Below are 20,045 nucleotides of genomic sequence, written 5' to 3'. Positions count from 1 at the left end.
TGCAGTACCAGGGGTCGAACTCAGGACCTTGCATTTGTGAGGCAGGGGAGGCACCACTGAGCTAAATCCCCAGCCCGAGAAGGGCAATCTTGCACCAGACTTTGAAGAAGGAGTAGGTGGGGTAATTGTACCCTAGAGTATAAGCTATTCCTACGGTTTAGTATGAGAGAGGGAACAGAAATAACTGCCTTTCGCTGTTCTCTCTGCTGGGTCCATAAACTGCTTTTCTCAATTAGCAAGCCACTTGGTGGACAGAGGCACAGTAGACACAAATGTGAATCCGGACTCAAATACATCAAAACTACACATACATAGACTCTGATACCAGCCACGCAGGCAGACAGCCACAAAACTGCACAGATGTGAGAGTACAAATGCAAGTCCAGCTACAGCTAGTCAAGGAACCAAGGAACCGAAATTCGAACTCGCCCGAGGGAAAATCCCCACCTTCGTGGAAACACTCGGCAAGGGGCGGGGCCTCAGGAGCGGAGCTTCCCGGGTCAGACGGGGTCAAGGGTCAGAAGGCGGAGGCTTGCCCAAGATGGCGGCCTTCATGTGCGAAGTTTTCTCCTTCTGCGTGGGCGTGGCGGGTTCGGGCCGGGTTGCCGTAGAAGTCCGATTCGTGAGCAGCGCAAAGGTGAGGCCAGGGTGCACCCCGTCCCTGGAGATAGCCCCAGAGATCCATGCCTAGAGACGCTTGTACCGCTTGACCCAGCCCCTGCTCGTGGTCAGGGGTTCCCTGTCTGTCTCGGTGCTCAGGCTCCTGAGGTGGTCACGGGGTGAATCCGAGTCTCCAGAGTCTCAGTGAGCTGCCCCTTCTAGCGGAACCTGGTCCTCCCGCCTGCGGCCTGCTGTGGCTGCCTTAGAAGGAGCTGGGTCTCTGAGCTTCTTGGGCCAGGCTGAAGGCATTGCTGCCGGGACCCGGGAGCGGTTAATGGGGACGTACTGGAGAGAGGGAAGTCAGTTATAAAAAAACCCTGGGTCCTCAGAGGCCTTTTTGTGTGAGATATGGGTGGTAGGATACGGAGAGATGAGGACCATATGAAGGGTCTTCAAGAGCTAAAGAATTTGAGCGAGAACCCAAATGCTGGGCGAGCATTTGAAGGGTTTTAAGCAGCAGAGTGATATGAATGTTCTTTTTATTATCATGTTTTAGAAGTTCCTTGTAGAAGAAAATATAAAATGTATCGAAGGAAACAAGATAAAAATCACTCATAATCCTGTGCTTGTGCAAATGTGTATGTATATTAAATCACATTTTTAGAAACTGCTCTTTGGATGCAACAGTGAATCTTTCAGTATCAACAAACCTATTTCAATATCAATAAACGTATTAAATTTTTGAAAAAATAAAAGTTTCATAATCAAATAAGATAATACACACCAAAAAAAAAAAAAGATAACAATACACATTATCTTAAAAGTAATTGCTCAGAGTAAAAGACAGAGGATGTGAAGGCGATCTGGCTGCAACATCTGTCACCCCATTCATTGCCAGAGTTGATTCGGCTGATCTGGCTGGGTGGGCGGGTGTCCTCTTCCTCCCTCGCTGCTCCATGTACATCTGTCCCCAAGTTGCATGCTCGTTGGGTCAAAGACAATGACGACCCCTGATTCCTCGGTTAAGGGTATATGAGTAGCTGTGCTCCTCTGCTAGAACCTCCAAACAGGCTCTCAAGAGTAAAAGACATAAACCGAAAAGATTCTTACAAAAAAGAAACATAATAACACAAAGCTTTCTTTTTAATGAACCAAGATAAACTAGTAGTATAGATGAAACCAATTAGCAAAAATATTGAAATATTTTTAAACAATGGAATTTGTAATTTGGGCAAGTATTTGAACTTCTCCCTACTTCCTGTTTATCTCTTCTATATTGCATTCTCTCATGCACACACAAATAGCTAGGATTGTATGTATGTATATAGTGTTTCTCATATAAGAGAAACCATGTGATATTTGAGCTGTGTCAGACTTTTGCTTAGCATTATGCTCTCAAATTTCATGTTACCTACAAACACCTTGTTTATCTTTCTTTATGTCAGTGTAGTACTCTATTGTGTATAAATACCACATTCTTTTTATCCATCAGCTGATGGACATACATATTATTTCCAAGATCTAGCTATTATAAATTGTGCTGCCATAAATATGGGTATGCATGGATCACTGTAATATGATGATTTTTCACTCTTTTGGGAAAGTACCTGAAAGGGGAATAGCTGGGTGAAGTGAAATTTCTATTTTTAGTTTTTTGAGGAATCTCCACACTGAGTTCCATAGAGGTTGTACTAGTTTACATTCCCACCAACAACGTAGAAGTGTTTCTTTTCCCCCACATCCTGGCTAGCTTTTGTTATTATTAGATTATTTGATGATAGCTATTCTTTCTGGGGTAAGATGGTATCTCAGTGTAGTTTTAATTTGCATTTCTCTGATGACAAGTGATGATGAACATTTTTTCATGTATTTATTGGCCATTTGTACTTCTTCAAGAAGTGTCTATTCATTTTGGTAGCCCATTTTTTTTATTGAGTCTTTTGGGGAATCTAATTTATTTTAGTTCTTTATATATTTTTGTTTTGTTTTGTTTTTTGAGACAGGGTCTTGCTATGTAGTGCAGGCTGGCCTTGAACTCACTATGTAGCCTTGGTTGTCCTTGAACTCTTGGGCTGCCTGATCCTCCGGAGTGCTGGGATTTTAAGCATGTGCTACTACACTTGGTTAGTTCTTTTTTTTGGTACCGGGGATCGAACTCCAGACCTTGCGTTTGTGAGGCAGGCGGCGGCACCACTGAGCTAAATCCCCGCCCCGATTAGTTCATTATATATCCGTGCTGTTAGTCCTCTGTCCATGGAATAGCTGGCAAAAATTTTTCTCATTCTGTAGATTGTCTCTTCACTCTGTTGGTTGTCTGTTCACTGTGTCGGTTGTTTCCTTTGTTGTACAGGAGTTTTTAAATTTGATATGACCTCATTTGTTGATTCTCAGTGTTATTTCTTGTGCCATTGGGATTCTGTTCAGAAAGTCCTTGCCTACACCTGTCTTCAAGAGTTGTACCTGTTTTGGGCTGGGGATGTAGCTCAGCGGTGCCACACCTGCCTGGCAAGCGCAAGGTGCTTAGTTGGATCCCTGGTACCAGAGTTGTACCTATTTTGTCTTCCAGTAGATTAAATGTTCTTTTTTGGGGGGGGGTACCGGGGGTTGAACTCGGGTCCTTGCGCTTGCGAGGCAGGCAGCGGAACCACTGAGCTAAATTCCCAGCCCTCTACTACATGTTAATTTTTAAAGAGTTGAGTAGTAGTTCTTTTCATGGGAGGGCCATAGTTCTTCAGCCAAACTCTTTGTTTATGGATCCTTTATATTGTATCTTACTCATTCCTGGAATCAAAGGTCTTGGAGCATATGGCCACATTTCATCAGCCAAACTCTTTGTTTATGGATCCTTTATGGTGTATCTTACTCATTCCTGGGATCAAAGGTCTAGGCGCATACGTTCCGTGCAGATACCCTATGTTCACTCTGGCATAATTTTCTTTCCCAGTTATCTTTTGCACTTGGGAGGCTGGGGCAGGAGGATTGCCACAAGTTTGAGGGCAGCCTGGGCTACCTAGACCCTGTTTCAAAATACAAATAAATAAATAAATAAATAAGCAGACAGACAAACAAACCTCCTAAGTGCTGGGATTACAGACAAGTGCTACCATGCCTGGCTTCGATGTAGTGCATTTTAAAATCTTGATTAAGTGATTTTCTAGAAAAATATAAATGACCAAAATAACTCAAAAGGAAAAAAGGTCGGACAGTAATAAGCCAGGCTGAGATCTGGCTAGTGTACACCAGAATGGCATTCTAGCTAGCATCCACAGCAGACTACATGGAGCTCGGCATGGTTGCACACCTGTAATCACAGCACTCTGGAAGGCTGAGGCTGGAGGATCACAAGTTTGGGCCTAGCCCAAGCAACTTAGTGACTTAATGAAATCCTCTTTGGAAATAAAAAATGAAAGGCTGGGAATGTAGTTCAGTGTGAAGGATTTTGAGTTCAATCCCCAGTGTCACAGAAGTTAGAGTTTTACATAGTTTTTTTTTAAAACTTTTTTTTGGTCAAACTAGAAATATGTTTGTATGGCTCTTCTCCTTTCAGTGCTCTCCACCCCCCCCCTTTTTTTTTTTGAGACAAAGTCTCCCTTGTAGCGCAGGCTGGCCTCAAACTCACAGCCATCCTCCTGCCTCAGCCTCTCAAGCACTGGGATTATAGGCCTGTGCCACCACTCCCAGCTCTTCACACTTCTTGACAGGAATAGGATTTGTGTTTCTTGAAATACTTTCCTCTGTTTTGGGGATGAGTGAATTTATAAAAGAAATCATACTGATTCTTTTCCTTTTCCTTTTCTCTTTTCTTCCTCCCTCAGTACTGGGGATTGAACCCAAGGCCTCATGTATGCTCTGCTCTACCACTCAGCTATATCCCCAGTGCCACCCTCCCCCTTTTGTTTTGATTACTAAATACTTTATCAATTTGATCCCCCAGAAGAGGGGGAAAGAGATCTATGTTTCTCCAGTATTGAGATTTGAAGTTACCAGAGACAATGTGGGTCTGTCTTCATGTTTTTTTGTCCCATAGAGGAAGGGTAAGTTTTCATTTTGCCAACTTGGGGCTCAGAGGCTACAAAATGTAGAAGTGGGAGCTTGCAGGAAGTCAGTCAAGGTGCATTTATGGCGTTGCCCTGGTTTTGTTTTACCCATTCCATTCTCCTGTTAGAGTTGTTCAGGATTGAGATTTTGTGGCTCATGGGTTACCCAGGGCCTAGCCTGGTCTACACAACTTTTTTGCTCTAGGTTTGGTAGGGGCCTACATCTTGCCAGAGCACCAGAGCTAAAAAGGAACAGCTACTCAGGAAGTCATAGTGACATGGTGTTTTTACTGCTGTGTCAAGCATTTTTCTTCTCTCCCTTTGTTGTGCCAGCTCAGTGTTGGCATGGGCACTGTTGTCTTCCCTAAATGAGAAAGGGGATTAAGTGCCAGCAGGGCCAGTAACTGCCTGGGTCCTGAAGCCAGCTCCTGAGTGGCACAGTTGAGAGATGGCAGTTCAGATATTGTTTACTCATCAATCATCGTGATGTGTACAGTGTTGTACACCTGAGATAGATAGATGGATGATAGGGTGTTAGACTAATCCTTCTCAAACTTTAACATGCATAGGAAGCTTCTGGGCTTCTTGGTAAGATGGAGATTCTGATTCAGCAAGTCTGGGGAGGGACCTAAGATTCAAACATCCCAGGTGATCCCCTTGTTGCTAGTCATCCACCTCACATTGAGTAGTGAGAAGCTAGAGCCCATGAGGTATCTGCTGTATCACTGCATCCTGGAAACTACCTGGTAGGTGTTATCATTCTCACTTCTCACATGGGACATGGTGCAAAGAAGCAAAGCAGTTGGCTCCCAGGTTCACAGCAAATTAACATTAAGGCTGGTGCTAGGATTAGCTCATTCCTTTTAGTACAACACCTGCGTGCTTGTTTGGATGCCAGGTGCTGTGCTACCATAGTTGCTGTGCTACCATAGTTGCTGTACCTCGCTGACCAAGGAAGAAGGCATTTCTCTAAACTAAGCTTACTTCCCTATAGGTGTAGGGTTTCTCTGCAACCCAGAGCAGCAGCACCACTGCTGGGACCTTGGAAGGTTGTGAGGGCTGGGGTTGGGCAGAAAAGGCTGCTCTGTCATTACCAGCTCCTCAGCCTGCTGGGATCTTTGGCCCTGCTCTAGCCATTGTAAGAATTCTCTGAATAGCCATATGTGGTTGCTGTTGCAGCTCCTTCCCCTGTCCATGCTCCAAATGGGCTGAAAGATGCATCTGAAAGGTCAGAGCCACTTTTCCAGGGCAGGAAGTTATGGAGGTTGCAGAACATTCACTCTGAACCCTCAGAGGCAAAGGCCCCTGCTAAGAGGAAGTCATGTGGGGGTGAGTCTTGACAGCCTTCCAGGAGCTCTTGGAGGTCTGTCTTCAGTCCCTTCTTATGGGTATCCTGTTCCTTTTCTGCCATTTAGGGAAAGGGACTGTTTGCCACACAACTGATCCGGAAGGGAGAGACCATCTTCGTAGAAAGGCCCCTGGTGGCTGCACAGTTTCTCTGGAATGCACTTTATCGCTACCGAGGTGAGCACATCTCACCTATTTCTCATGGCTGCTGGGCCCTGCCACTTTTGTGCATGGAAGACAGCTGCATATATCTGTACTGACTGATGTCTCTGGGACTCTGGGTGTTGGGAGAAAATGCTATCTTCTGCAGAACTGCCTGAGAATCACACCTCTGTCTACTTTCAGGCATTGGGGGCTGCGTGCCTGCAATAACAGTTTCCTCTAACGTACTATCTCTCAGGCAGAACTCAGAGCCCCACACACAGAGTCGGATTGAGAAACGGGGAGTCAGGAGATGCCAGGGGTTTCTTGAGAGGAAGAGGGGTCATTTACCTTTGAGGGTATATGTGAGATTCCTTCATTCATTCATTCATTAAAATAGTCATTCATTCACTCTACACACTTGGGTGGAGCACTGTCAGGCACTGTCCTAGTTGGAGGGGTGGAGGGGGAATACTGCTGTGAAAGGGGAGATGAGGCTCTTGGGACACTTACATTGTTGTGTCTGGCTCTCATCCTTAGCCTGTGACCACTGCCTCAGGGCTCTAGAGAAGGCAGAGGAGAATGCCCAGAGGCTGACTGGGAAACCAGGCCAGGTTCTGCCTCACCCAGAGCTATGCACTGTGCACAAGGAACTCCACCAGAACTGTCCCCACTGCCAGGTGAGCATCCCAGGGGAGTCTACCTGAAGGTGGGTGGGTGAGAGAGGACTTAGTTGAAGTCCACACCGGGGAGACTGGGACTCAGACAGACCTGATCATAGCCCTCAAGAGCCATGATGTTGGCTAAAACATTGAAAGGACTCAATAATTGTTTGTTCTATCCTCCTTGTTCCAGTTCCATTGTCTAGTAAATGGGCTTGGTGGGAGCTTGCCTTCTTAGGGCTCTCCTCACTACCTGAAAAGTTCTCTTCTCTTTCTGTGATTTTACAAGTCTAGGTTAGGTGCTTTCCCACATGGCCTCAGAGTACCCTATGTTTTCTCATCTCATAATTTCTCTGAGCTCCTCAGAGGCTGTGGTGGAAGGAATCCAGTTAGGGGAGGCAAGTGCCTTACGGGATGTCTGTGCCTTGCTCTCTTCACCCCATGGCCAGATCCTAGGACACTGACCTCCTCCCCACCTAACAGGTGATGTACTGCAGTGCAGAATGTCGGCTGGCAGCTGCGGAGCAATACCACCGAGTCCTGTGCCCAGGCCCCTCTCCAGATGACCCCCTGCATCCTCTCAATAAGCTGCAGGAGGCATGGAGGTAGGTCTCTTCCTCTCTTCTTCTTTTTTTTTTTTTTGGTACCGGGGATCGAACTCAGGACCTTGCACTTGTGAGGCAGGCGCTGGAACCACTGAGCTAAATCCCCAGCCCATCTTCCTCTCTTCTTTATCCATCCGTCCTGACCTACTTGCCTAGGCTTAGCATATGTTGCCAACTTCCACATTACCATCCTGCAGATATTTCCTCTATTCTTAGGGTTAAACAGAAGGCACATCACCCAATCCTCTGCCTCTAATCTGGGCTGCCATTCCCACCATCCTCAGTGCTTTACACCTTCCAGAAATAGCCCATAGGGATGCAAAATCTGCCTAAGTCCTGCTCAAGACTTTCTCCTTTTGGTGGTTGATGGAAGTGGTAGGGTTTCTCTGTGGCAGTCGACTGAGCTTTCCAGACCTCAGCTACTGGGGAGGGAATTTTAAGGCCAAACTTTTTTTTCTTTGCCCAGGAGTATTCACTACCCACCTGAGACTGCAAGCATCATGCTCATGGCCCGAATGGTGGCCACAGTGAAGCAGGTAAGCCCAGTGGACCCTCTCAGGGAAGGTGACTGGCACACTCAGCTCTGGGTCTCAGTCTCACATCAGAGCCCTAGCTTGGATTCAGAGTTACTCATGGGCTTCCCAAAGGAGAGATGCTTGCTCTGTACAATCTTAGCTAAGCATAAGTCAGGTGTGGGAAATCAGGGCTCATTTTGCAGGTAATCTTTGATTTATAGAAAGATGTCTCATACAACATTTGATTTATGAGCACCACTTTTTTAGGATTCTTTCTCTTATATAGAGTGAGAGAAGCTACTCTAACCTTCTTCTATTAATATTATGGTTCCTCGGCCTAGTTCTCTGTTCTCCAAGTGTTTTGAGTTGTCTGTCTCACCTCCAGCCGGAGACATGATTGGATATGGGCAGCATGGGGAGAAAGTCTCAGGTAGAGGCCGAGGCCCTGGAAGCTCATGTGTGGTAGTTGTTCCCTGATGGCAGGGGCTTTAGAAACAGACTGTCTATTCCACTGGATGGGAGTGCCACTAAGGAAGTGGGTGTCCATGATCCTTAAGTACATTTGTCCACTATAGGCTAAGGATAAGGACCGTTGGATCAGGCTCTTCTCCCAGTTCTGTAACAAAACAGCCAATGAAGAGGAGGAAATTGTCCACAAACTCCTGGGAGACAAATTCAAGGTTAGTCTTCTCCCATGACCTATCTCCACCTCTCACCCTTCCCAGATAGCCTGGGATGACTGTGGCTGCTTGTGGGGAACTCCACATTTCGTCTCTTCCCAGCTACAGGAAGGGGTTAGAACCTGGGCCCCCAAAATTGATCAGAGGACTCACATTATTCCTGTCACTGTTTAACTTTATGATGTAACATGAAACTAAAATTGGGAAATGGGGATTGGGGTGGTGGCAGTGGAGTGGTTGGATGCCTGAGAAGGCAAGACTCCTGTCAGAGGGTAGCAGTAGGCAAATCAGTTATAATGGAGAATGGAGGGTTGAAGGTCCCCAAAGTCAGCTACCAGCGTCCCTGAGTACCTAATCCCAGAGAACAGATTTGCACTGAGGACAGCAGATTTCTACATGGAGCTGCCTGACGGCAGAGGCAGATGTGGGGAAGGGATGCATCTGGGGTGGGCCCCCCTGTACTGAATTCAGCAGAAAAGAGGGAAGAGGTGAGTTTGTCAGGAGGCCCAAGAGAGATGGTGAGAACAGATGTCCTAAGCCAAGCTGCCTAAGCCTCACTAGTACCAGTGCTAGAAAACAAGGAGAAAGTTTGGGTTCACTACTTTGGGTTGGAGGCCAGCCAACCCAAAGCTCTTTGGCGATAAGGACTCTGGGGCCTTCCTTTGACCCCAGGAAAAGCTTGGTCTGCAGAGCAGGCCCTTTTTCTTCCCTCACCTGATCTTCTAGGACCTACCTGGTTGCCAAGGGGAAACCCCAGGGACATGAATCTTTCCCTATTTCCCTTCAACAGGGCCAACTAGAACTTCTGCGGAGACTCTTCACAGAGGCCCTGTATGAGGAAGCACTCAGCCAGGTGTGTGTGGGGAGGCTGGGGCCACCACCTCCTGGTCACCCCACTCCCCAGAAGCAAATGGGTCCATATTTCCTGGGGCAGCTAAGCCAAAGCTGGCTTGGTCTTCTGGGGTCCAGGTGGGGCAGATGCTTAGAAGTCTTCCTGAACAGAGCCATAGCAGGAAAAAAAGCAAGCAATTGTAATCCAAGCACTCAACTCTTCTCTTTCTCTCCCCCAGTGGTTCACTCCAGATGGATTCAGGTCTCTCTTTGCTCTTGTTGGGACCAATGGCCAAGGGATTGGGACCAGGTTAGGAGAGAATGTTCTAGAGATCTTAGGTTGTCCCTCATGGTTCGGTATGGAGATTGACTGAGGAAGGTAGCCACCGCTTCTTTCAAGCCTGGGGTGGGGTAGGATGTGACTTTGGCCAGAGTGCTGAGCTGGATGTGTTGGGAGGAGTCCAGTGGAGAGAAGTTTGCACCGGGGAGCTTTGGTTTGTTGGGGAAGTTGGGGCCCCCAACCTGGAGAAAGAAATGGGGTGGGGTAGGAGCCCCTTCTGCCTGGACTTAACTTGCCCTGTGACCTGGGCCTTCTCTCCAACCATGGGCTGCCTGGGAACCCAGCTCCCTGAGCCAGTGGGTCCATGCCTGTGATGCTCTAGAGCTGAAACCTCAGGACCGTGAGCAGCTGGATACCTTCATTGACCAGCTGTACAAGGACATCGAGGCAGGTTGGTGAAATGGGGCCATTCTGTTCCCCCCCACCCAAGTCAGAGGGTGGACACAATCATTCCCAGGAAGCGCCGAGTTAATGGTGGGTAAAGTAATCCTGTGTGTATCTGTGGGCAGCTGCAGATCTGTCCATAGGACAAGTGGTTGAGAAATGGCCCAGAGATTCACCCAGAGGCTTGATGCTGGGAGGAGGGGGAGTGCCGGACAAATAGGGTGATATTGCAGACAGAACAAGCTTGTGCTTCGGAGAAGCAAGTTTAGGTAAAGTGGTGGGCCCTGGGTATGTTAGTATGGTGGGGTGGTAGGACAGTAGAGCTGGTGCCTTTCCTTGTCAGCCTAGTTTCCTACCTATAAAATGGGTAGAACAGTGTCTGCATATTACTATCTTACAGCTACTGGTGAGTTCCTTAACTGTGAAGGATCTGGCCTCTTTGTGCTTCAGAGCTGCTGTGAGTCATGGCACTGGGTGGCAGGGAGGAGGGTGGTGGTGGGTAGAGACTGGGCCCTTGTTGGGTAGCCTCATAGATACAGTTCATTTTTCTCAGATAGTCCTTCTAGGCTGGCTGGATTGAGTCTGTGAGTAGGGTTAGGCCTGAGCTTCTTTGGGGACTCCCTTAGGGCTTTTTGCTTCATTTTTTCCCCCATTTATTTATTCAGTTGCTTGTACTTTTTTTTTTCTTTTCTTTTCTTTTTTCTTTTCTTTTTTTTGTGGTACTAGGATAACCTAGAGCCAAACATATGCTATGTAAGTGGTCTGCCACTGAGCTACACCCCTAGTTACCTGCTCAGTTTTCATACTTATACATGAAACCTTATAGTGTGCCAGGCCCTGTCTAAGGCAGACACAAAGATTGGCTTCTTGCAAAGGAAAGTTTGGGCTTTGCTCCATCACTGCCCTGGGGTGTGTTAGGGGAGCACTAGGAGAGTCCAGGAGGCCTGCAGAGTGCTGGGGAGAGGGAGCACAGGTGAGGCCAGTCTCCTCAGCACCTGACAGGGAGGGTCAGAGCCAGCTCCAACAACTGCCTTTTCCAGGTCTCGGCCACCTGGCCCTTGGTTTTCTCACTGCACGTCTGTCCTGCCAGGCTCCAGAGAGGGTACTCAGAGGGCCTGAGTTAGCCATTACCTTATGTCCAGTAGCAGACAGAACTGAGTTAAATAGTCTGGTATGGGCATCCTTTCAGAGTCCTGACCTCTCTTAATGAGACAGTGAGAACATAACTGAGAATGAATGGCCAGTCTCGGGAGGTTGGAGTGGGCAATGATGTGCGAGTGCATTTGTGCCTTGTGCTGTGGTCTTCGGGAAAGAGCACTGGATGAGGAGGCAGGAAACTTGGGGTCTGGTACCCAGTCACCCCTGCCAGGGTTCTGAGAACAAGAAGGGAAGGGACTCAGTGCTCTGCCAAGTTGAGATTATTATTTTTTTTAGTTAATAGTACTCATTACCTGCCTCTTGTGACTCAGGTAACCACAGCTGTGTTCCCAATGCAGAGACTGCCTTCCCAGAAAACAACTTCCTTTTGCATGTCACCGCCCTGGAGGATATTAACCCAGGAGAGGTGAGGGGGACCAGGGATGCAAAGGTTTGTGTGGACAGTGGGCCTGTTAAGTTCTCTCCAGGGATTAGGAGCAGCAGTGACTAGATCCTCCTAAAGGTCAGGCTCTTGGAGACTTCTTACATGCCTCAAGGCCTGAGTCTTTGCCCATAGGTATGTTCTAATCCCACCCTGCTTCAAAAAATAACTCCAGAAAGCCTCAGAGCAGTATTTGAGGGACAGCTGTGTGTCTAGGTTCCTGTCCTTAGCTACCTTTTGATCAACAGATCGGCAGCTTCTAAAAAAGTGGGAGGTAATTTTTTGTGGCTTTGTCTGTGGGGAGTTGGTATAGGTTTGGGTGTCCTGGCTAGGAGTGCAGTACACAGGGCAAGTAGAATCACACCAAGATAACCTCTGAGCCTAGCTACAGACCTTGGCCACTGACTGGCTTTCACCATGGCCTGAGGCCACTTGCAGTCTATCCTCTGTCTCTGACAGTGGTTGCTGAAACCTCATGATGCCTGCCTGTTGAAGGCATGGAAAATGAATTGGGATAGCCCACCCTTCACTGAAGGCAGCTCAGGCCTGGCTCCCAGGGATGGAACAGTGGTTGGAGATAGGGCAGTTGTTGGGGAAGCCCTTATCCTATCTAATGGAAGGTACTCCATTTATCTAATCTAATTAATCTGTGTAATCCAATCTATCCTAATATGAGACCCCACCTTTTCTCTGCCCTACAGGAAATCTGTATCAGCTACTTAGACTGCTGTCAGCGGGAGCGCAGCCGCCACAGCCGCCATAAGATCCTTAGGTGCCAGCTGGGGACATGGTTGGGCAGCTGGGCTTGGGAGTCCTCCATCCTGTGGATGACTTTTCACCTTCATCATCCTCCACACCTGCAGGGAGAACTATCTGTTTGTCTGTTCCTGCCCGAAATGCCTGGCAGAGGCTGATGAACCAAATGTGACCTCAGAGGAGGAAGAAGAAGAGGAGGAGGAGGAGGAGGAAGAGGAAGAGCCAGAAGATGCAGAGCTAGGGGATGAGATGACTGATGTGTGATGTTGCCTGCCTGGAATGGGCCGTGCCCCAGATCCTGCTAGAAAAGGGGGCCCTCCCCTCAGAAAAGAGGCTTGGAAGGAACTCCCCATTCCCATTGCCTGCTTTCCCCCTTCCAGTACTCTGCCAGAGCATAGGATGGGGGCTGCATCCTAGGCCCCGCATCTCCCACAGACCTCATGCACTGAGCACTTCTGCTGAGTTGGCTCAGGCTCTGTGCCATCACTGAGCCTTCCAGAACTGGCCTCCCTTGAGTTTACTCCACTCTAAGTGAGGGGTTGGAACCAGGGTCTGGGCCTAACAGTGTTTCTTAGTCCACACTAACCTTCCACCAGTGGCTTCTCCCCTCTCAACTGATTATTGGTTTATTTTGAGGGGGTAGCAAAGTGACATATCTGAGACCACACCAGTCTCACTGAAGTGGAAAGGAGAGGTATGGCACTTCAGCTTCCTTACCTCATACCTGCCATGACTATAGCTGGTAGGGTGATAGCCTGCCCATAAGCCAGAGGGAAGAGGCAGGAAGGAGGGTCTGAGACTCCAGAGCACCTTCCCTAAGGCTGGCTACCAGAGGACACTAGACCAGGGAGATTTCCCCTCCTTCCCCCCACTCCCACTGTTAGGACATCAGGGGAAGTGGGGATTAGCCCCTTCCCTAGACTCCGGAATCTCTGTACCTCATGCCTTGTCTCCCAGGCCCTGGCACAGTGGCTGGCCCCCACAGGGTATGGAAGGAGCTTCTGCCTTCCTTAAAAGGGGATCATCGCCCTTTCTTACACCTTCCCACTGAGGGTTCTAGCAATCTGGCTGAGACCTGTGGGATGACAGGCCTGTGCTCCTTAGTTTAGGATGCTTGAATTTTCCTGGGGCCTGTAAAAATGAGCCAGTGAAGGGCTCTCCTGGCCTCAGTCTCCATCTTTAGTTTCCACAGGGGAACATGGAAGTCTTCCAGAAACCTAAAGGAGCTGGGCTAGATACTTAGCGGTTAGCCATGAGTGTCCCTTCCATCCCCTAGATGAGCATCTCTCTCACTCTTGGGTTGGATGCTGTGGGCATTACAAGCATCACTCCCAATTCATTCCTGCCTGCCTTCCTTGAAGGGCTTGCCACATCACCTTTCTGAGAGATCCCAGGGAAGACAGATGCATCCTTCAGGCCCTTCCCTGGGCCATGCAGCCCGGTGGGACCTGGCCATCTGCTCCCTCATTTGCTGGGTCTTTGCTCCTTCACAGTAGTCAGCACCCATCTCCTGCCCCACCTGCCCACTTCCTCAATAAAATATGAGTGGTGACAGGCCTTTCTTTGTAAGATTGTTTTTTGGAGAATGGCTGGACAGGCCTCTCAGTCATAGAGGTAGGTGCAAAGGGACACAAGTTAGACCAGGTGACAGTGGCAGATAAGAGCTACAGTTTCCCCAGCTATGCTCATTTCTTGTCTCAGCCACACTTGCCATGCAAATGGTCCTAAAGCCAGAATAAATGTCCTCTGAAGCCTGGTTTAGATCGCCAGCACTAGTTTACAAGATGATTCTTCTCCCTAAGGGACTGAACTACAGCTCTCTGGAGCTTCCTGAGCATTGGTCCTAAAGGATCTATGGAAAGTGATTGTCTTCACTGGACCTCAATTGGCTTCCATGAAAATGATGGTTTGGGACCAGAAGAGTAAGTGTAGAAACCCTACCCCTGTGTGTTCTAGGAGACAGAATCCTGATGAGCTTTATTGCTAAAAAGTCAGTGAGTTTATTGAGTCCCCAGACACCAATTCCTTAAACCTCTCCAGCAATTCCTGTGAAGAGGAGACCATGGGTTGGGGAGGTTGAACCAGGTGGAATGTCACAGGTGGCCTCCTTCTAGCTCCTTTTGTTCTAGATTCCTGCCAGAAGCCCTGGAGCTTGGCTCTTGCCTCTTCCTGTAGCACAAGATGTCCTTGGGAGCCTTGGTGAAGAGAGAGCCCGTGATGTGGCTTTCTTCCCTCTGCTTGGCTTCACTTGTCCACAGATGTTCTCCCCAGATTCCAAATAGCAGAGTGCCTGGGTTTCCCCTTCCAAGCCCAGGGTCACTTAAGGCTGGAATGTTGGACCAATTCTACCAGAAGGTCCAGGGTGGTTGTAGCAGCTCAAAGGTGGGGATGCTGGTGACATTGACTGGGATAGAAATGATGGCCCATGGCAGCCCATGCTGTTCCAGTGAGCGACGGATCATGTAGCTGGTAGGGCATGGAAAGTGGTGATGATCACTTTCTTAGCACCCCAACCTGCCCCTCTGTCCCCCCTTGGGAGTTCCAGAGCCTGAGAATTTTTTTTGCCTTCCAACGAGGGTACCCCATGACAAAACCTGTGGGATGCGATTGGTGATTACCCGTTACCTCCCAGTCATGACATCCCACTTGGTGCTGACAGGCCAGAGGCAAGGAGCCCTCACCCATCTCTGCCGAGCAGAAAGAGGGCAGGAATGTCAGCCGTGCGCTGGGTACTGTCCTGGATCATTTCCACGTAGAAGCTGTCATTGTCAACTGCATTGTCAGAGATGATCACGGCCCGCCCACCATGCTCCTGTACCACTCGGGTCTTGGAGAGGAAGGAGCAGCCCCTGCAAGAGGTGGTGATGAGACCAAAGGAAAATAGGTCCTAGCTACCCCTTCCCCACCCCACAACCCTAAGAGGATGAAAGGAGGACCATGAAGAACTTGAAAAAAGGCTCCTTAAGTACATACTCAAAAGCATGGATAATCTTAAGGCATTTAAAGACCTTTAAAAGGATGATTATTCAAAAACAACTATTTCAAACTACCACCACTAGCCATGGTCTCAGAATTTGCTATATGTCTGCCCACTCCTTACCCCCTCTCCACCAGAGCGATTTGGTCCTGAATGAAGAAACCGTTTCTAAGTTCCCCACAGGCCTCTGGAGGTTCAGCAGGGACAAGATGGATCTGTTCATACCTTGTGTGCTGAAAAATGTTTAGACATTTGGACAGGTGAGACATCTGCTTTGAGAATGGGCTGTCAATCTCATCTCATTGGCATTGTATCACAAAGGGTGAAGGAAATGTGGAGTGGTTTCTGCCTTGCTGGGCACTTAAGCATTTTCACTTAATTCTCACAAAGACCTATATGGTTGTACAAGCTCATACTGTATTTCTGTGAGATAGGTAGGGGAGGTGGTTATAGACATAGGGAGGGGAAGTAGGTACCCAGAGGTAGAGCTGGCAGGTAAAGATGGTGCCGTTCTTTGTTTTTTGAGACAGAGTATCTGTGTAGTCCAGGTTGGTTTTGAACTCACTATGTAGCCCAGGCTGGCCTCGGATTCACAGTAATCCTCTTGCCTCAGTCTCCCACGTGCTGAGACTACAGGTGTGTGCCACATGCCCCCAAACAAGGCAGCTTGTCCCTCCACGGTGCCCAGGTCTAAGTATGATCAGTGGAGTAGTTGGAAGCATTTTCTTTCTGTATTGTCACTCCTGGGAAACAGAGCTGGGTTCTGCTCCTTTCCCTGTCTCAGCACTCAGAAGGGAGAAGAGGGATACCATATAGCTCAGTGACGGAAAGGGAGAAGCTGAGGATCAGAGATCAAGGGTATTGCTGAACTTACAAAGATACCACCGAAGTCCTTGGCAGGTGTGGCTGTGAAGATGTATCGAATGTCCCCAGGACTCAGCACTTGGAAGTACAAATAATCATGGATGCGTAAGCCTGAAGGAAAAAGTACACATGAAAAGCCCCCAGGAACAGGGTGGTTTGAGTTCAAATAATGAGCTCCATGTCTTCAACTTTTCTGGCTATAGTCTGGGTCCAGGGTCCCAGTTTTAGCTGATTGGGTTCCCTGGGTGGGCAGGACAGCTGATATGGATGGAGTTAGTAACCTCAGAGATTTATATCTGCTGCTGCTGCTGCTGTTGCTGCTGCTGCTGCTGACAGAGGTGAACTAAGAAGACTGAGACCTCTAATCTCTTGACTCTTAAGTACACCTGGAAATTTCAGGGTGGAGGTATAGTGCCCTGGGCAGAAGATTCTCCCTGAAACTTAGAAGTTGACTCTGGTCCACTGCCATTTCCCTGGCCCAGTCACTATCATCTCTTGTCCTGATCGTGCTATCTTCTTAACCAGTCTGTCTGCCTCCATTTTCTTTTTCTTTTGAGCCTTGCTATTTTGCTCAGGCTAGTTTCCAACTCCTGAGTTTAAGCAATCCTCCTGCCTCAGCTGCCATCTGCCTCCATTCTTGCTTCCTAAGGTCCATTCCCTAAACAACAAACAAGTATCTTAAAACATCTTAGTTCTTTTTTTCCCCCCTTCCAAGAGATTATGTAAAGGTGCAAATTTCCAATGATGAATGTCATTATATTGTATAACTAAAATGTACCAATAAAATAAAATTTTAAAAAAATCTTAGTAATTATATCATGACTGAGGGCTTTAATACCTTCACTGATTTCCTTTGTAACGTCTACACTCTTCACTGTGGCCTACAAGGGCCTGTACAAGGGCTTGCCACCTGGCCACTACAACAATTTCATTTTCCTCTTCCTGTGTTTAAGCTACCCTAGTCTCTTTTCAGTTTGTTCATTTCTTTGTATCTTCTTGCAAGCTGTTATCTCTACTTGGAAGGGTCCCTACTTACACCCCACCTCCACTATGTGTATGTGTGTGTATGTGTGTGTGTGTGCTAAGCACCTTATCAAGAACTACATCCCCATCCCACCTGCACCCCTTTTTAAAAAATGGATGAGACAAGGTTTCACTTAGTTGCCCAGGCTGGCCTCAGATTTGTAATCCTCCTTCCTGTGCCTCCCAAGTAGGTAAGATTACAGATCTATGCCACCAAGCTCAGCTCCACCTTCACTTTATGTGCCTCACTCCTAGTCATCCTTCAGGTCATAGATTAAATGTTATTTTCTCAGAGAAAGATATGTTCCATGATTGCCCATTCTTTTGCCCATTCAAAAACGTACATTTTCCCATTAATACTTTCAACATAATTTGTAAATGTACAGTATCCATAATTCTTTTTTTTGGTGCTAGGGCTCAAACTTGGGTGCTTGCGCTTGCGCAGCAGGCAGCGAAACCACTGAGCCAATAGGGCAAGAATTATAAATTTGTATAAATTTTATTCAATGCTGAATCCCCAATGCCTAGCATAGTGGCGGGGATATAGTGGGTGCTCAGTAAAGGTTACTGAGTGAAAGAACAACTGCAGGGCTGGGGATTTAGCTCAGTGTTTCCGGCGCCTGCCTCGAAAGCGCAAGGTTCTGAGTTTGATCCCCGGTACCAAAAAAAAATCCAAAAAATTTTGGCCGGGGATTTAGCTCAATGGTTTCGCCGCCTGCTGCGCAAACGCAAGGACCCGAGTTTGATCCCCGGCTCACGCACACACACACACACAAAAAGAACAACTACAAACCTCCACTGCCATTAGTAAGAGAACTGCCAGAACCACCGGTTTTTTGGGGTACAGGAATTTCTTTTTAGCATCAAAGTTTAATGTTTTACCTGGACTTTAGTCCCTAGGTTCCTTAGTCCTAAGAGTGATGAATGCTCAAAGAGGCTGCGACCACAGGTCCAGCAGGCAATCAGACTACCAGCCTATTGCTGTGAGCCAGCTGTCTATGCTCAAATCACAGCCAGCAGATAGAGATCCTAGGGCTTGGCCCTGGGCTATATGGCCTTTTGTTCTGGAAATGAATGAGGACTTCTCATCAGATTCAGAGGCACTCCCCAGGAAGCCTTACCGAATTGATGTTAACTCTCCTCTCCGCCTACACCTTTGCTTGGCCTTTGCATATCCTTACCTGTGTGTAAATTGTAGGTGTGTGTGTGTGTGTATATGCTCACATATGTGTGTGGGTGTATACGCTTATGTGCTTGTGAAGGCACAAGCGAATTGTGTACACAGATGCTTCTGTGAGTCCACGTGTAGGACTGCGTGCTGTATATGCATAGCAATGCTCACATATGTCTCCAGCTCGTATCTCCAGCTGTTCCTGTGCCTCCTCTGGTTGCAATCAGATCACCTGGGTTGGTTTTAGTTAAGGGGAGCTGGTGGGACCTGCTTCGACCTGGGGAGCTGAGGTCTCCGAACCCAGGGTCAGGATGCACCCAGTTCAATGTCCCTAGGGGCCAGCACCCATTCACTCTGGCTGCCCGTCCCCAGACTTGCTCGGCTCCAAACTCGAGGGGTCCCCAAGGCGACCCGGGGCCCCCAGCCCCGAGACGTGCGCAACCTGGACGGCCAGCCCCGCCCCGCAGCGCAGCCCCGCCCATTGACGCTCACCGTGGGCCGCGACGCACGCGAGCAGCCAAAGCACCAAACACCACCAGCCTGCGGCGCCGGGGACCATCTCCAGGACCCGGCCCGGCGCCGCGCTTGCTCTTGCTGTCCAGCCGCGCTCGTAGCTCGCCGGACTTTAGCCTGACAGCTGCTCTGGCCTCCCGCCCCCAGACCCGCTCTCTTCGCTGGTTGGCGGATGACAACGAGGTCCACGAATGATTGGCTCTGACGCCTGCTCATGAAGCTGCACTTTCCGCCTCTGCGCCCTAGCCCACTTTCTATTGGCCGAGAGAAGGGGGACCAAGGGCTGATTGGCCTAAACTCTTAACAGCAACTGCTGGCCCTTACCCCAGCCCCGCCCCCGTGTTTCTCAGTATAGATTCGACTCTACAGGACCTGGTTGGCAGTGGGCGGGCTGGAGAGGGTAGGGAAAGGTTAGGGCCGCCAGAAGGAGCTCTTCAGCTGCTGAAAGTCCTGGCCTGAAGCTCTTGCTTGGGTCAGCGTCGTTCGACGACCATTTTCCTTCTCCCAGAGGTGTCCCCTTCCTCTCCCACCTCTCCTGGGGGAAGGCATTCGTCTAGCGCCCAGGTGGTCGTCGGCCCAGTTCCACTACAGCTTGTGCACTCACAGTTGGCTGATTCTGGGGCGCGGCCTGATGCAGCTCTCCGGCGAACAGGCGCTGACCAGCGCACAGCCAGACAGCTGGCTCTGGAGCCAGTTTCTCATGCCTGTTTCGTTCCCACCTGCTGTGCATCCGTGACTGTGGACACCTTTCTTAACCTCTCGGCCTCATCGCTAATGTGGGCATAATAACAGTACCAACGCGCTAGGGTTGTTAAGAGTTAAATGAATAATATGCTTACTTAGCATACGCTTGTCCCACACTCGGCGTTCAATAAATGTTTGCATTTATTGCATGTCTTGATCTGGTGTCCAAGGGGAGAAAGGAACCGAGCAAGGATCCTTCACGTTCAAAGAGAAAACTACACACCCGTAATTCGGCTTCGATAAATAGTGCCTCGCGCCGGACCGCCCCGGAGGCCA

The 20,045-nt window shown here is 48.7% G+C and overlaps 2 protein-coding genes across 4 annotated transcripts; one reads left to right on the top strand and one right to left on the bottom strand.

The window, feature by feature from the left end:
• The first annotated feature begins 490 nt into the window (after positions 1-490).
• Smyd5 (SMYD family member 5) lies at positions 491-14,034 on the top strand. Of its 2 annotated transcripts, XM_013074024.3 has the most exons (14): positions 525-637; positions 5,817-5,966; positions 6,053-6,161; positions 6,666-6,805; positions 7,271-7,392; positions 7,859-7,928; positions 8,483-8,587; positions 9,378-9,440; positions 9,658-9,728; positions 10,043-10,149; positions 10,543-10,599; positions 11,612-11,706; positions 12,423-12,493; positions 12,585-14,034. In XM_013074024.3, exons 2-14 carry the CDS (start codon positions 5,853-5,855, stop codon positions 12,739-12,741), a joined length of 1,281 nt encoding a protein of 426 aa, XP_012929478.1. In that variant the 5' UTR covers positions 525-637; positions 5,817-5,852; the 3' UTR covers positions 12,742-14,034. The 2 variants fall into 2 exon arrangements, with proteins under 2 accessions (XP_004849918.1, XP_012929478.1); XM_004849861.3 differs by lacking the exon at positions 5,817-5,966 and having other exon boundaries at positions 491-637.
• A 419-nt stretch (positions 14,035-14,453) lies between these two features.
• Pradc1 (protease associated domain containing 1) lies at positions 14,454-20,041 on the bottom strand. 2 transcript variants are annotated; one of them, XM_004849855.4, is made up of 5 exons: positions 19,865-20,041; positions 16,329-16,429; positions 15,578-15,687; positions 15,159-15,326; positions 14,454-14,943 (listed from the first exon to the last, which is right to left on the bottom strand). In XM_004849855.4, exons 1-5 carry the CDS (start codon positions 19,908-19,910, stop codon positions 14,823-14,825), a joined length of 546 nt encoding a protein of 181 aa, XP_004849912.1. In that variant the 5' UTR covers positions 19,911-20,041; the 3' UTR covers positions 14,454-14,822. The 2 variants fall into 2 exon arrangements, with proteins under 2 accessions (XP_004849912.1, XP_004849911.1); XM_004849854.4 differs by lacking the exon at positions 19,865-20,041 and adding an exon at positions 19,005-19,177.
• Between the last annotated feature and the right edge of the window lie 4 nt (positions 20,042-20,045).

The sequence above is a fragment of the Heterocephalus glaber genome, unplaced genomic scaffold (assembly GCF_053883595.1).
Source record: "Heterocephalus glaber isolate CG9 unplaced genomic scaffold, H.glaber_assembly_v1.0 deba00001496, whole genome shotgun sequence".
In the NCBI taxonomy this organism is placed as follows: domain Eukaryota; kingdom Metazoa; phylum Chordata; class Mammalia; order Rodentia; family Bathyergidae; genus Heterocephalus; species Heterocephalus glaber.
Note: the sequence above shows the minus strand (reverse complement) of the source record. Positions and strands in the feature narration are given on the sequence as shown.

Bases quoted from the DNA above. Each gene is read 5' to 3' on its own strand.
- Smyd5 (XM_013074024.3), top strand. From the start codon at position 5,853: ATGCATCTGAAAGGTCAGAGCCACTTTTCCAGGGCAGGAAGTTATGGA. The intron at 5,967-6,052 runs GTGAGTCTTGAC...TCTGCCATTTAG, and splicing joins TAAGAGGAAGTCATGTGGGG to GGAAAGGGACTGTTTGCCAC. The intron at 10,600-11,611 runs GTGAGTCATGGC...CTTGTGACTCAG, and splicing joins CTTTGTGCTTCAGAGCTGCT to GTAACCACAGCTGTGTTCCC.
- Pradc1 (XM_004849854.4), bottom strand. From the start codon at position 19,071: ATGGTCCCCGGCGCCGCAGGCTGGTGGTGTTTGGTGCTTTGGCTGCTC. The intron at 15,688-16,328 runs GTAAGTTCAGCA...AACATTTTTCAG, and splicing joins AGGACTTCGGTGGTATCTTT to CACACAAGGTATGAACAGAT. The intron at 15,327-15,577 runs GTAAGGAGTGGG...CACCTCTTGCAG, and splicing joins ATCGCTCTGGTGGAGAGGGG to GGGCTGCTCCTTCCTCTCCA.